Source organism: Sitodiplosis mosellana, unplaced genomic scaffold (genome assembly GCF_009176505.1).
Source record: "Sitodiplosis mosellana isolate CC-2019 unplaced genomic scaffold, AAFC_SMos_1.0 Smas_scaffold_6226, whole genome shotgun sequence".
Taxonomy (NCBI): domain Eukaryota; kingdom Metazoa; phylum Arthropoda; class Insecta; order Diptera; family Cecidomyiidae; genus Sitodiplosis; species Sitodiplosis mosellana.
In genome coordinates, this window is record NW_022601467.1 from 10689316 (window position 1) to 10701294 (window position 11979).

The window sequence follows — 11979 nt, forward strand, 5'->3', positions numbered from 1 at the left end:
CAATGAAATGAATTTAAATGTATTTGTATGTATGCTTCTTGTTAGTTGTTGTTAAACTCTTTTTTTTATTTCGTTTTTAATAATTATTATTGTTGCGATTCTCTTTTTTTCCTTGTCTCTTTTTTTTTAACTTCGGTTATCAATGGTTAGCTACAGCTCTTTTGCTGTATCATGGTTTCAAAGCAACAAATTGTATTATGTTGCGAATATGATTCGGCTTCGTTGTTGCCGCTACTATCTCGTCATCGTTGCGGTTGTCGTTGTGTGAATGGCTTGTTTGATCAAAACATGAGCTGCTTCTGTTTCGCTTATGATTACTTTTTTTTTCTTTCTTCTTTCGGGTATGATCGAAACTAATACATAAATGAGCATGAGCCGCAAGTTGGCACTACTTTTTTTTATCATTATTCTCTCTCAATTGAATACGGTTTGCTTTGTGTGAAATTCGAGTAGCAGTGAATTTTGTTTTCCGTCGCTAACTGGATGAATATGATGACGTTATGTGCGTTGTCGTCCGCGTTGTTGTTGAGCTTTTTCTTCGGTGCTGAATGTAAAGAGCTTGGCGAGGTTGTGTTCGTGAGAGCTTGTGGTGTTGTGCACCGTTTTCCGTAAACGCCACATATCGCCTTCGTTGTCGACGTCGTTGTCGTTGTTTCTGAATGTATTGATTGTTTGCTCCGCTAGTAGAGTAGAGTACACATGTTTGTTGTTTTGGTTTTCATGCTTGCTTACTTTGCTTGCTTATGAGATTTGGCTTTTCGAACTCTCTCAGTCGCTCCGCTCATTTTCATTGTGATTTCATACAGTATACATACACATATTGCCTCACACAACTCCACTTTAAATGACCATAAGACGGAAAAAGATAGCCGGAGCGAGAGGCCGCCGAGAGAGAGATATGTGTGCACCGTACTGTTACTGAATGAATATTACACACAATCGGCATCTATACACATTCCAACACATTACATGAGTTTTTACAGTTTGATGGATTTTTCTTTTTCTTTTTTTTTCTTGTTTTCGTTTGTCTCTCTTTTTCGTATGTTTGTATGGCAACGGTATGGGTTTTTGTTTACTCATATGCAGCTGCTAATGGTGGTGTTATTGTTGTTGGTATTCTCGCTACATGCGGCAAAAGGAAATTGGAGATCGCTTTTTTTTTTAATGCTGTGAGCGAGCGTTGTGCTGTTGCCGTCGCCACCGCTGCCGCCGTCCTCGTCGTCACTCAATCGGGCAAAATTTTGTGTATAAAAGCGTGGAAATTTCAGTGAATTGTATCAGTCACATTCTGTACTCCAAACAGTACTACAAACAGTTCAACACAGATCATCTTAACCGAGATACAAAAAATTTAAACTAATCAAAATGTTCAAGTTGGTAGGTGATCCAAATTGAATTGTTTTTTTTTTTGTTTTCTATTGAAACATTTTTTTTTCTGTTGCTTTGGCTTCCCATTGTGATAGTTTAAACGAACATAAATAGTTTTTAGTGCATTTTAAATTTGTTTTGAATCGAATAAAAAAAAAAGAGAAAAAAAACAGACATTCGAAACTGAAAATTTGTTGTCGAGAAATTACAATTGGGATAAACAACAAATTAGAAAACGAAAAAATATTCATTTTTTGAACTCATGTTTTGAAGAGAGTTTTTTTTTCTCTGAAAGTTTCATTTCAAAAAGTTTGACCTAACCTTTGTTTTTTGTTTTGTTTGTTCTTTTTAAAGTTGGTGTTGTCTGTTCTCGTTGCCGTTGCCGCTGCTGCTCCAAGTGGATACCATGGATACGCTGCCGCTCTTCCATTGGCCTATGACTATACTCCAGATTACCATGTGTCGAAGATTGTGGAACACATTCCAACCGCTGTGAGCCATCAAAGCCGTGTTGACTACCACTCAAAACCAGTCATCACCCCAATTTATGCTCCAGTAACCAAGGTTATTCCACAACCAGCCTACGCTGTGCACAGCCCAGCCGTCGTCGCTCCAGTCGTCCACAGTGCTCCACTTGTCCACAGCTCACCATACTATGGTGCTTCATTTTACGATGCCCATGCTCACGCATGGTAATCAGCTATCCACCACCTCAAAACTGATCCAGCAGTCAATTGTTCCAAATTCTTCAAGCAATTCCTTTCGTTTTTCTAATTATTACCACACACAAAACAACAAGCCAATTTTTACCATAGCCTAAATTCGTCCACCGAAAACGGAAAATCGAGCTAAAAAGAAAAAAAAACAAATTCACATCATCCACATCTTCACTAATTGACTGAGAGAAGAAGAGATTTTCCGCACTCATAAAAAAACAATATTACCATACTTTGATTACCGAAACTTATTTATACACAGCAAACGGCAACTGCATTATCTATTGTTCTTAAGTTGAAAGATTAGATAGTGTGCATTGGATGAAAATAATTTAATAAATTGATTTTTTTTAACAAAAATTAAAACAAATCATTCTTTTTATTCAAAGCCTTCTTCTTTTCCAACAGTATAAACATTTTATTTCAGCAACAATTTTGAGTTCAACAGTTGAATCACAAGAAGATAGCTGCGGTCCAGAAGATATGCTTCAACTAGTTTCGTGATTTGAAGTTGATTGAATGAAGACAGAAACAGCAAGAGAAAAAGAAAGGGAAAGAAAGAGAGAAAATAAGCCAATCGAATTAGTGCTTGTTTTTCTTTCCTGTACCAATGGAACGTAAAAGAAGCCATGAAATTAACCGTATAACAAAATGTTATTGATAAACGACCATGTTCAAGTGCATGAAAAGTGTTGTGTTTGTCTTACTGCTACGGTGTTGCCACGACGCTGGGGTCGATTAAATCGGTGCGAAAACCGATTTTTAACGCAAATTTCAATTTAATCGCTTCAGTTTTTTGTTGTCGTTCTTTTTTCTTCATTCTCTTTGCTACTTTTGGCCAGAAAAATCTTGCTCCGACTTCGCACAGACATCTAATGGCATACAATGTCTGTCCTCCAGAGGCGAACAAAAACATTGAACACGGTGCATGCTCTCTTCGTGTAGAATAAAATCAACATTTTCTTTGCTACATCTCTGTAATGAGCAAGCAGCGTGTTTTAGTTTCAGCACACTTACTCTACTGTTTCTCTGTTTTTTTTCCGGCTGATTGGAATTGGAAACGGATTAAGTTGTTTTACTTTGAACTTGTGCGTTTGAACGCAACGCTGCTACCATTACAAATCGATTGAAATTCATTAACACATGCTGTGCGTGTTTATTATAATGTTGTACACACTTCAAAACATAAAATCCATCTAATCGTTTGCTCGTAATTCGGATTAAACAACGTGAATCAAAAAGCCCATTGAGATTGTGCATATTCATTTAATTTAATTTCGATATGTATTGCATTGAACACAGAGGTTTTTGATATAATAACCGTTAGATCTGCCCCAGAAGATTATTCTTGAAAATTCCGATTTTGGAACGATTGAACGGTGTACATGTGATTTGATCCATACAATAATAACATGAGTATCTGCTTGGTGAATTTCATTCAATAGGAAATGAAAAAAAATTTCATTCTTTTATCATACAAATTTTATTTTGGCCAGCTATTCAATCTGGAGATTTAAAAACTAATTTAAGCTAATTTGGACAACGAAAATGTTCAAGGCATTTTTTTCATAATTTTGTTTCTTTTTTTTCATTATGGGACAAGGTTTATTACACGGCGCCTGGGTTAATATTGCTCAGAGCTGGCCACTTTTGCAGAGTGATTAGAGTTGTTGATTATTTTTTTTATTTTTATTTGTGTGTGTGTGTTGTTATTTTCATTTTTTTTCTTCTCTTTTTGAATTTGCGACTCCTACTCCATTACGCATCGAGTGCGAAATACGAATGCGATGGCGAATGTGATATTGATATTGAATTGAAGCCGCAGCGTAGTAGCAGCAATGGCTGATGGAAATAAAATTTCCATTTATCCGAAAATAATTTCATTTGTATTCGTCGTGGCAGTCAAAATCCGATGAGTTACGCGCACGCTAGCTTTCTCAACCAACAACAACCGACCATATATATTATTAAAAAGTATCAAGCTTAGCGAATGTCGCAACATTGCCCAAATTACCCGACAAGTACAAAAACAAGAGTTGTTTGTTTGTTTTGTCGGCACGTCTTGTTGTTAACAAGATGTGATGGTGTGAGGTATGCGCAGTGTGTCACTTGATTTTTGTCACAGCTCGATTCATTTGAAAATGCTGAGGACAATGCTGCGGCAAATGATCTGTGTCCGAATTCCATGCCGAAGCGCATTCAAATGGGGTACAGCAGAGAGCAGAGAGAGAGAGAGAGAGAGAGAGAGAGAGAGAGAGAAACAACACGAATCTCGTGTTTGAGATGTTATTTTGATTGGCATTGTTTGATCTGCCACTTGTAACGGGGCCCCAAACGTTGAAATTAGTTCTGATGGCTGTGAAGAATGATGGATCGAATTGGCAAGTGGCTGATGGACAAATCTCGGTTTCGATTGAGCAATTCAATCATCATCCATTAGAATTGAACGGTTCATCGAAGAACGTAGAATCGGAGGACTGGATCATGCGAGAGTGCCATGAACGCAGTGTGCTGCGTTGAGTTATGTTGCCCAAGTAATTTTTTTTTCGGCATCGAAAAGCGTCTATTTCAAATCACTGTAATTATTGTCGTATATTTATTTTATACCGTTTGCTGATTTATTTCTCAATTCATTCATTTCGATTCTCCAATTATTTTCATATTACTGAAATCCAAGCGATATTGCTCAAAAAAAGCGAGCGAATGAAACAGCCACAACACACAAAAGATATACTGCCATAAATCCACATTAAAAATGACTTCTCAGAACAAGTCAATCTCTCTCTCTCTCTCTCTCTCTCTCTCTCTCTCTCTCTTTCGCTTATTTCAATGCATTTCATTTGGGCTTATGATGCCGATTCCTATCGCAAGCTAAATGAAATAATCATCGCACCCGAAACTCGTGCCCGCTCTTTTCTGCTTCTTTCCGTCTGGTACACGATCGAAAGCTCGTTAGGTCGAAAAGAGAGTTGTTCCTTGCACCGTCAAAACACACACTTTGCGAATGAGAAACAGAGATTTGAGCTTCCACGCCCCGTCTGCGCACACACCATACATCACAAATCAGTTTAGTAGACTAAATGCACAGAAGTAAATCAAATATTATGTTTGTTGTTGTTGTTGTTGTTTTTTTTTTTTTTGGTTGATCTCACGTAAAATTGGCTATGGAAACCGTTAGGTAATGAAGAAACAAATAGTAGAGAAGGAAAAAAAACACATCACTTCGGCAGTAATAATGGGTTGCAGTGAAGTGGTCAAGGTAGCAGCCGTACTGCACACAACGGGCACGATGAAGTAGTTTGTAATATCAACAAATAGCAATTGTTGTTGTCAGTGAGCCGAGCGTACCACACAGCCAAAGCCGCACCGTTTCTTCTATGGAAATGATTGAGAAATTTAGAGTCAGAGTGTACAAAGTGCACAGACAAACCAAACGAAACAATGATCCATTGCATCTGATCACCGTTTATGCTCTCGATGGCTATGTATGTGTGTGTTTCTGTGTGCTGAAAATTTGTTTCGCTGACATATTTTTTGTTTGTTCGAAGGTGCATAACGATTGTCCCCATGCACGCGCGCACTCCTCGAACAAAACTGCGAACGAAACCGCATGCAGCAGCAGCAGCAACAACAACAGAAGCCAAGTACATGAGTCTTGGTACACGATAGAGTAGTCTTAGTCATCAGCGCGCGACAATCAATTTCATTTAATGAGAACGTTTTTGTTCCTCCACCACATACGCTGCTGATGCTGCTGCTGCTGCTGCTGCTGCTGCTGCTGCTGCTGCTGCATTGCACAATCTCAGCGGCGACAATCGCTCGTGATCCATGGGAAATGAACCAAACCATTGCTAACAACCAACGATGAACATAAACTGTATGAAGAAACCAAGAAAAAAAAATATAAACAAGCTCTGAATGTTTTTTTTTAGAATAATTTTTTTTATTCTGCTTTTTCCGGTAAAAATTTTTTACAATAGATTTTTTTTCACATTCGAAATAGATGGTGTTCGGTGGTTTGTTTCCAAAATGATCGTTTGTGATGATGGTCTCACAATGGTCAATTTTGATGAGTTTGTTTTTTGTTCTGTTTTGTTTTGCATACAATTAAAAACAAAACAAAAAAGAAAATAAAATAATAATTAAAAAAGAGAGCAAATGAAAATTCAATCAAAAGAATCGAACGATCGTTTGAATCGAATGTGCAAAATGTTCGAATTGTTGCGAGCAATTCGATTTTGACTGCGTCTGAATGGCTTTTTGATGGTATGGTTGGCTCATCTCAGTGTTGAAGCTGTTGACATGTTTACCACAATGAGTGTGGAGCGTAGGCACCGTATGAGCTGTAGGCATGGGGAGCTGAGTATGCCAAAGGTGAGGCATATGAGCTATAGGAGGCATAGCTTGGGGCAGCATAGCTCTTGTAGTATGGGGCGGCAACAACTGGAGCAGCATGAACGACTGGAGCAGCATGAACGACTGGAGCGGCAACAATGGTCTTGTGTACTGGGGTAATAACTGGGGTGACAACGGCACCGGTGCTGTGGACTACTGATGATGAGTGAGCTGAGACACCAGTTGGCACGCTTGAGACGACTGAACCAACATGTTCAGCTGCGTAAGCAAAAGGAAAATTGTCGAGAAATAAATTTCAGCCATTAGAATCGATTCGAAAGTATGGAGGAAAGCTTTTTTTGGGTACATGTTTGTTTTGGTTTGGTTTGGTTTGGTTTAGAATGTATTCTTACGTGTTGAGTAGACAAGTGGTGCTGGTTGAACAATCTTGGTAACAGCTGGGCTGATGACGGCGGTGGCTGGAGCGTGCAAGTAGCTTGGTTTGGCAGCGGCCAAAGCGAAAAGAGCAGACAAGACAATCTAAAGAGAAGAACAAAAAAAATGATCAAAACTCACTAATTGAAATTGTGTACACCGAGAAAACGAAAAAAACAAACAAACTGAAGAACCGTTGAAATTTTTGAACGTATACAATTTTTTTTTTTAAAAATGCAAACTAAATGAAACACTATATTTTCGGCTCGTAAACATCGTAATCGATTTGGATTTGTGTGAGCACGAGCTGTAATAGTGAATTTGCAAAATGAAAATGCATGTCAACCAAGAAAAAAAAGCCACATACCAATTTGAACATTTTGAAAGGTTTAGGTAAATTTTTTTTTTGTAATTTAGCTGAATGCTACGACTGTATTAATCGAACTCAAACAGTTAACTGATACAGTTTGGTATTTTGCGACGCCTTTTATACACTGGATCATCTAACCATTTCCAATTTTTCCTTCACGATCCGAGTGAGAGCAACAATGATCGGTAGCATGCACAAGAGCACCGTACAACAACACAGCACTATGAAGTGGGCTTCATGCGCACAGACACACATTCACAAAAACATATGCTGAGAGAAAGAGAGAGTGAGTGGCTTTACGGATTGTGCCGTAGCGCATTCGAATGGTGTAGCTGTAAAATATGCTTCGCACTCGAGTAATTTTCTATAGGCAATCGAAATGCCATACAGTAGTAGTAGCAGCCACAGCAGCAGTAGCGTGTGCGCGCTCACTACATATGCCATCACAAAATATGATCGAGAGAGAGCGCGCGCGCCCGCGCCACAATCGAACCGAATCGTCGACACACATGCCGACCGCTATTAAGAGAGACGGTCGGTTATTGTTCATTCATCACACACATCAAGCTCAAATGGAAAAACTTGATTCAATACACACATGTATCGGGCGCGAGAGTATAGCGCGGAGGCGCATTTTGTGTGCGCGCGCGCACTATATGTGTGAATGCGAAACTGAAAAATCTACATATTTTATGCAAACGGCACATGCAATGTGTGTGTTGTTGTTTTTTTTTTCTTTTCTTCACAATCGATGTGACCATGAATTTTCTCTCATCCATATATCTTCGCATACGCACATACGCTCTCTATAACGTAATAACATACTCACGATGTATATCGTACACATCGATCGTTTTCCATTTTCATTGCGAACTCACACACAACACACACGTTGAGTGTTTGTGGTTGTACCACGTGCGATTTAATTTGTTGACGCTTTTTATTGTTCACATTCCATTGTCTCGACTCAATTGTTTTGCGATCGATCGATCAAACTAACCAACCGACCAACCAATATGTACACCAATATGAACACCATCCGTTGACATTTCCTCAAACAATATCAATTTTGTAATGACCAAACGTAATGAAATGAAATATTAAGAGCTACAGCAATAACAATACGAGGGAGAGAGAGAAAGAAAGAAGACGAAAATTGTTTCAACAGGATCACGTGACCGCTGATAAATGGATTTAATGCAAAACTAAAAACATGTTTTGGATGCTGTCATCGGTTTTACGCGCGATTATTCCACGCATACTTCCCGCAAAATTTATGATAATGGTGGCAACAGTAAAGACACATTTATCGTTTACTCGTTCCCAAATGAAATTGAAGGAAATGCATTCAATCATACATTAACACATATGGATCGATTGGTGGTGAATGACTGCTGCTACCACCGCTGCTGCTGCTGCTGCTGCTGCTGCTGTGGCTTCGGCGCATTTTGTTTATGCTCGAAACGTTCTATGAACCAGGATCTCGAATATACCAACTATAGGGACCAATTATACCTGAGAATAGTAATAAAAAAGCCGATTTAATTGCAATGGCTGAGTGGCGAGTCGATAAACACATCAAATTGAAATATCCAGACGATATCATTTGTATGCAAATTTAATGACTTTGATTCAATTAATGAATTACCAACGCTAATGCGCACAAACACATCATTTAGACCATTTGACATAAAATACAAGCGGCTACCTCAGGCTACCTCGATAATATCTCGGATACATTGCATATATCTGTTGAAATACACATCGCAATCCATCGGAATATCGCAGAATGGCTATCAAAACAAAACTACTTTCTATATATTCAACGGTTATCTAGTCATTGTATTTAAATATATAGTTCATTCTGTGAGATGTCGGCCGTTAATTCTATACTTCTCCAAACGAGTTTTTGTGTTTTCGCATAAAACAAATGTGAGTTTTTATTTATTCTGCACAATTTGGAGTGTTTTTTGCTGTCATTCCTTGCGTTGTGTGTGTATGTGATTCAGGACGATGTGACCGATCTGAAAATGAGTCATTTAGTTCCTGTTTCGTGGTGTCAGTACGTACGGGTATCGATGCTATTTCGTCATACTATTTTTTTCCTTCTTCTTCTTCTTCTTCTCCATTTATACATTCCGAATCATGGTCCATGAATTAATATTTATCGTTTTTCACCTGTGCAATTGAAATGGCAATTATTTGTGTTTCAATTGAAATTGCGCGCGTCGTTGTCGTCATAATCACCATCATCATCATCGATAGCATAACGAGAGTGTGTGGCACTCAAAAGTCATTCGATCTTTGGCCGCACTCAGTGTATCGTTGGATAATATCTCTCTTTTGTATGTTGTTACGTTGCAAACAAACAAAAAATGAAAAATTGAAATAAAGAATGAAAGAAAGAAAAAAAAAAGAGTTAACGAACGAACGAAAGAAAGAAACAATAACAAAACAGCCCAGCTGAATTGACTTGGACTTTCGTTCATTTTTGGCTTATGATTTTTCTTTGTTTAATTTTTTTCTTTCTGCCCAAGAGCTGTTGCTGCTATTTATTTAATCGTATTTCTTTTCAAGAATGAAGCCAAAGGAATGCTGTGTGAATTATTTAACGGTTGGTTCGATACCACTTAATACACCTCACATTAATCTTAAGTTCCTGGTTGACTTTTTTTTTTCTCTCTCCCAATATATATCGCTCACTTATATACATTCGATTTTTTTTTCTTCTTTCTTTCTACTTCTTTTGTGTTAAGAGGTCTTTTTGTAGGTGCAAAATGGCAATTTTTTTTCTATTTTATTTTTCTTTATTGCTCATAGTCGAACAGTCAGAATTTGTACTTTCGCCGGCGAATTAATATTGTTAGTTGGTGGCTTGGAAACAACGGACGAAAAGAACGATTTTTTTTTCTCTTGCACATGTTCGATAGACAATAACTTACCTTTCATTCTGCCCATTTCAGTTTCCCTCAGGTCGGCTCTCTTTCTCTGTTGTTGGTACGTATGCGCTTGGAATTTATGGTAAGTGTCCGTCATCGCCACCACCTTTGCCGCCGGTTCGGTCGTAATTGTGTTGTGTGTGCATTTTGGATGAATTGGAGTACATTAGATGAAAAAATTAAGACAAAAATCCTCAAGTTTCGCTCGAGCGGAATGCACAAGCACAATCGTTTGGCAAAAGTGTTTGTGTACACGGTCGCTGTGGATTACATCAAAATATCTCGAGAAAGAAAATGAATGAAATGGCAGAGCCATTTCAAATGGAAATGTGGCGAATGTGTGTATGCTTACCAGCACAACACGTTGTCCAACCAGCGAAAAGTGATACGACAACCAGAGAAATGTTGTGTCTGTTCGTTAGTAGTGCGACTGCTGCTGCGGCTGTTGCTCGATTCCGATACGAATCGGTCGAAAGTCAAAGAAGACGAAGAGAACCAATATGTGTGCATAGTGCATTTGACTTGCATTCATTCGCAAAGCATTTAACATTACGTAATCATCTTTCTGTTTTGTTGTGTGATTTTTCTTTCTTTCTTGCTGCCGCTTCTACAGCATTTGTTTTTCTCTCGTTCTCGTCATCGGGCTCGTGCGCATTGCTTTTTCAGACAATCAAATCTCTGGCCATCTCATAATAGAAAACATTTTCTATGATCACTCGCCCATAACACAAACACCGGCTGCTGTTTTGTCAGATCCACAGAGATAGAGAATCTGCAATGCCGGTTTAATTCAATTAGTGGCAGAGTGTGAAAGACCCGTTTCAATATAAGAGACGGCCGCATCAACGATGAAAAGCTTCAAAAGCAGCAGCAGCAGCAGAAGAAAAAACAACTCTAGATTGAATTATTTAATAAGAAGAAAGAAGCAAGAAGAAAAAAAAACACTTTAGTAGAAAAAAAATAAAATTATGATCTTTTGAGTGTTTAAGACGTTGGAATTTCAATAAAAAATTTTAATCTATTTGCATGTGATTAAACAGTAAGCACGAAGTACATGCTGCGCTGTGGCATCGACAATGAAGTAAACAAAAACAAAGTCAAATTCAATTGAGTTTTGGTCGCGGGTGTAACACCAAAGGAGAATAGAGCACGGTTGTAGTTTTATTTTCTTCTATGCAGCAGCATACCATAGGCACATGTATCATATTTCAAAATCTTAGATAATAATCGATACACACTTTTTTTTATAGCACCGCTATTCGATGTTAATAGACGCGAAAAAGAAAACCAATCGCCTCTTTTTGAATTGTAATGTAATCAACAGGTCGATTTTTATATAGCCGAAGTCATTTGAAGAGAATGGACATTCGTTTGTCGCCATCCAAAGTATTAAATTATTGAGCTGAGGAATATTTCAATTTTGAATTGTCATCTGAAGTGTGTTCGCCATCAAGCTGCGTCTTTCTCTTAGCAACGGGATTTGTTCATTGTTTGGCCGCAGATGATGTGGGAGAGACGGAACAAAGCTCAGTATGCGTGCGTGCAAATAGCAATTGTCACAAGAGCAACGAGTTTCCAAAATTTACAATCGTCTGACTGAAATGGATCAGATCCGAAAGAACACATTATTCGGTCGGCAACGACGACGACGACGACGACAACGACAACGACAACGTTGCCCACACGACAAATGACAGACAGACAAAAGCCTTGTTATTTTTTTCCGGGCAGCAACGAAACAAGGCGATTTGAAAAAGAACACGGCTGCCAAATAAGCACTTTGCTCTGTGTCGATCAAACATTTGGAAATGTTGAC

General features: G+C 38.4%; 2 protein-coding genes across 2 annotated transcripts; one reads left to right on the top strand and one right to left on the bottom strand.

Annotated features, from left to right (window-relative positions):
• Nucleotides 1-1240: 1240 nt before the first annotated feature.
• On the top strand, nucleotides 1241-2454 carry LOC129577898 (uncharacterized). The gene is made up of 2 exons (XM_055465726.1): nucleotides 1241-1377; nucleotides 1723-2454. Exons 1-2 carry the CDS (start codon nucleotides 1366-1368, stop codon nucleotides 2062-2064), a joined length of 354 nt encoding a protein of 117 aa, XP_055321701.1. The 5' UTR covers nucleotides 1241-1365; the 3' UTR covers nucleotides 2065-2454.
• A 3549-nt stretch (nucleotides 2455-6003) lies between these two features.
• LOC129577900 (cuticle protein 19.8-like) lies at nucleotides 6004-7369 on the bottom strand. Its single transcript, XM_055465729.1, has 3 exons — nucleotides 7222-7369; nucleotides 6833-6959; nucleotides 6004-6698 (listed from the first exon to the last, which is right to left on the bottom strand). The coding sequence occupies exons 1-3, from the start codon at nucleotides 7231-7233 to the stop codon at nucleotides 6391-6393; spliced, it is 447 nt and encodes a 148-aa protein (XP_055321704.1). The 5' UTR covers nucleotides 7234-7369; the 3' UTR covers nucleotides 6004-6390.
• Between the last annotated feature and the right edge of the window lie 4610 nt (nucleotides 7370-11979).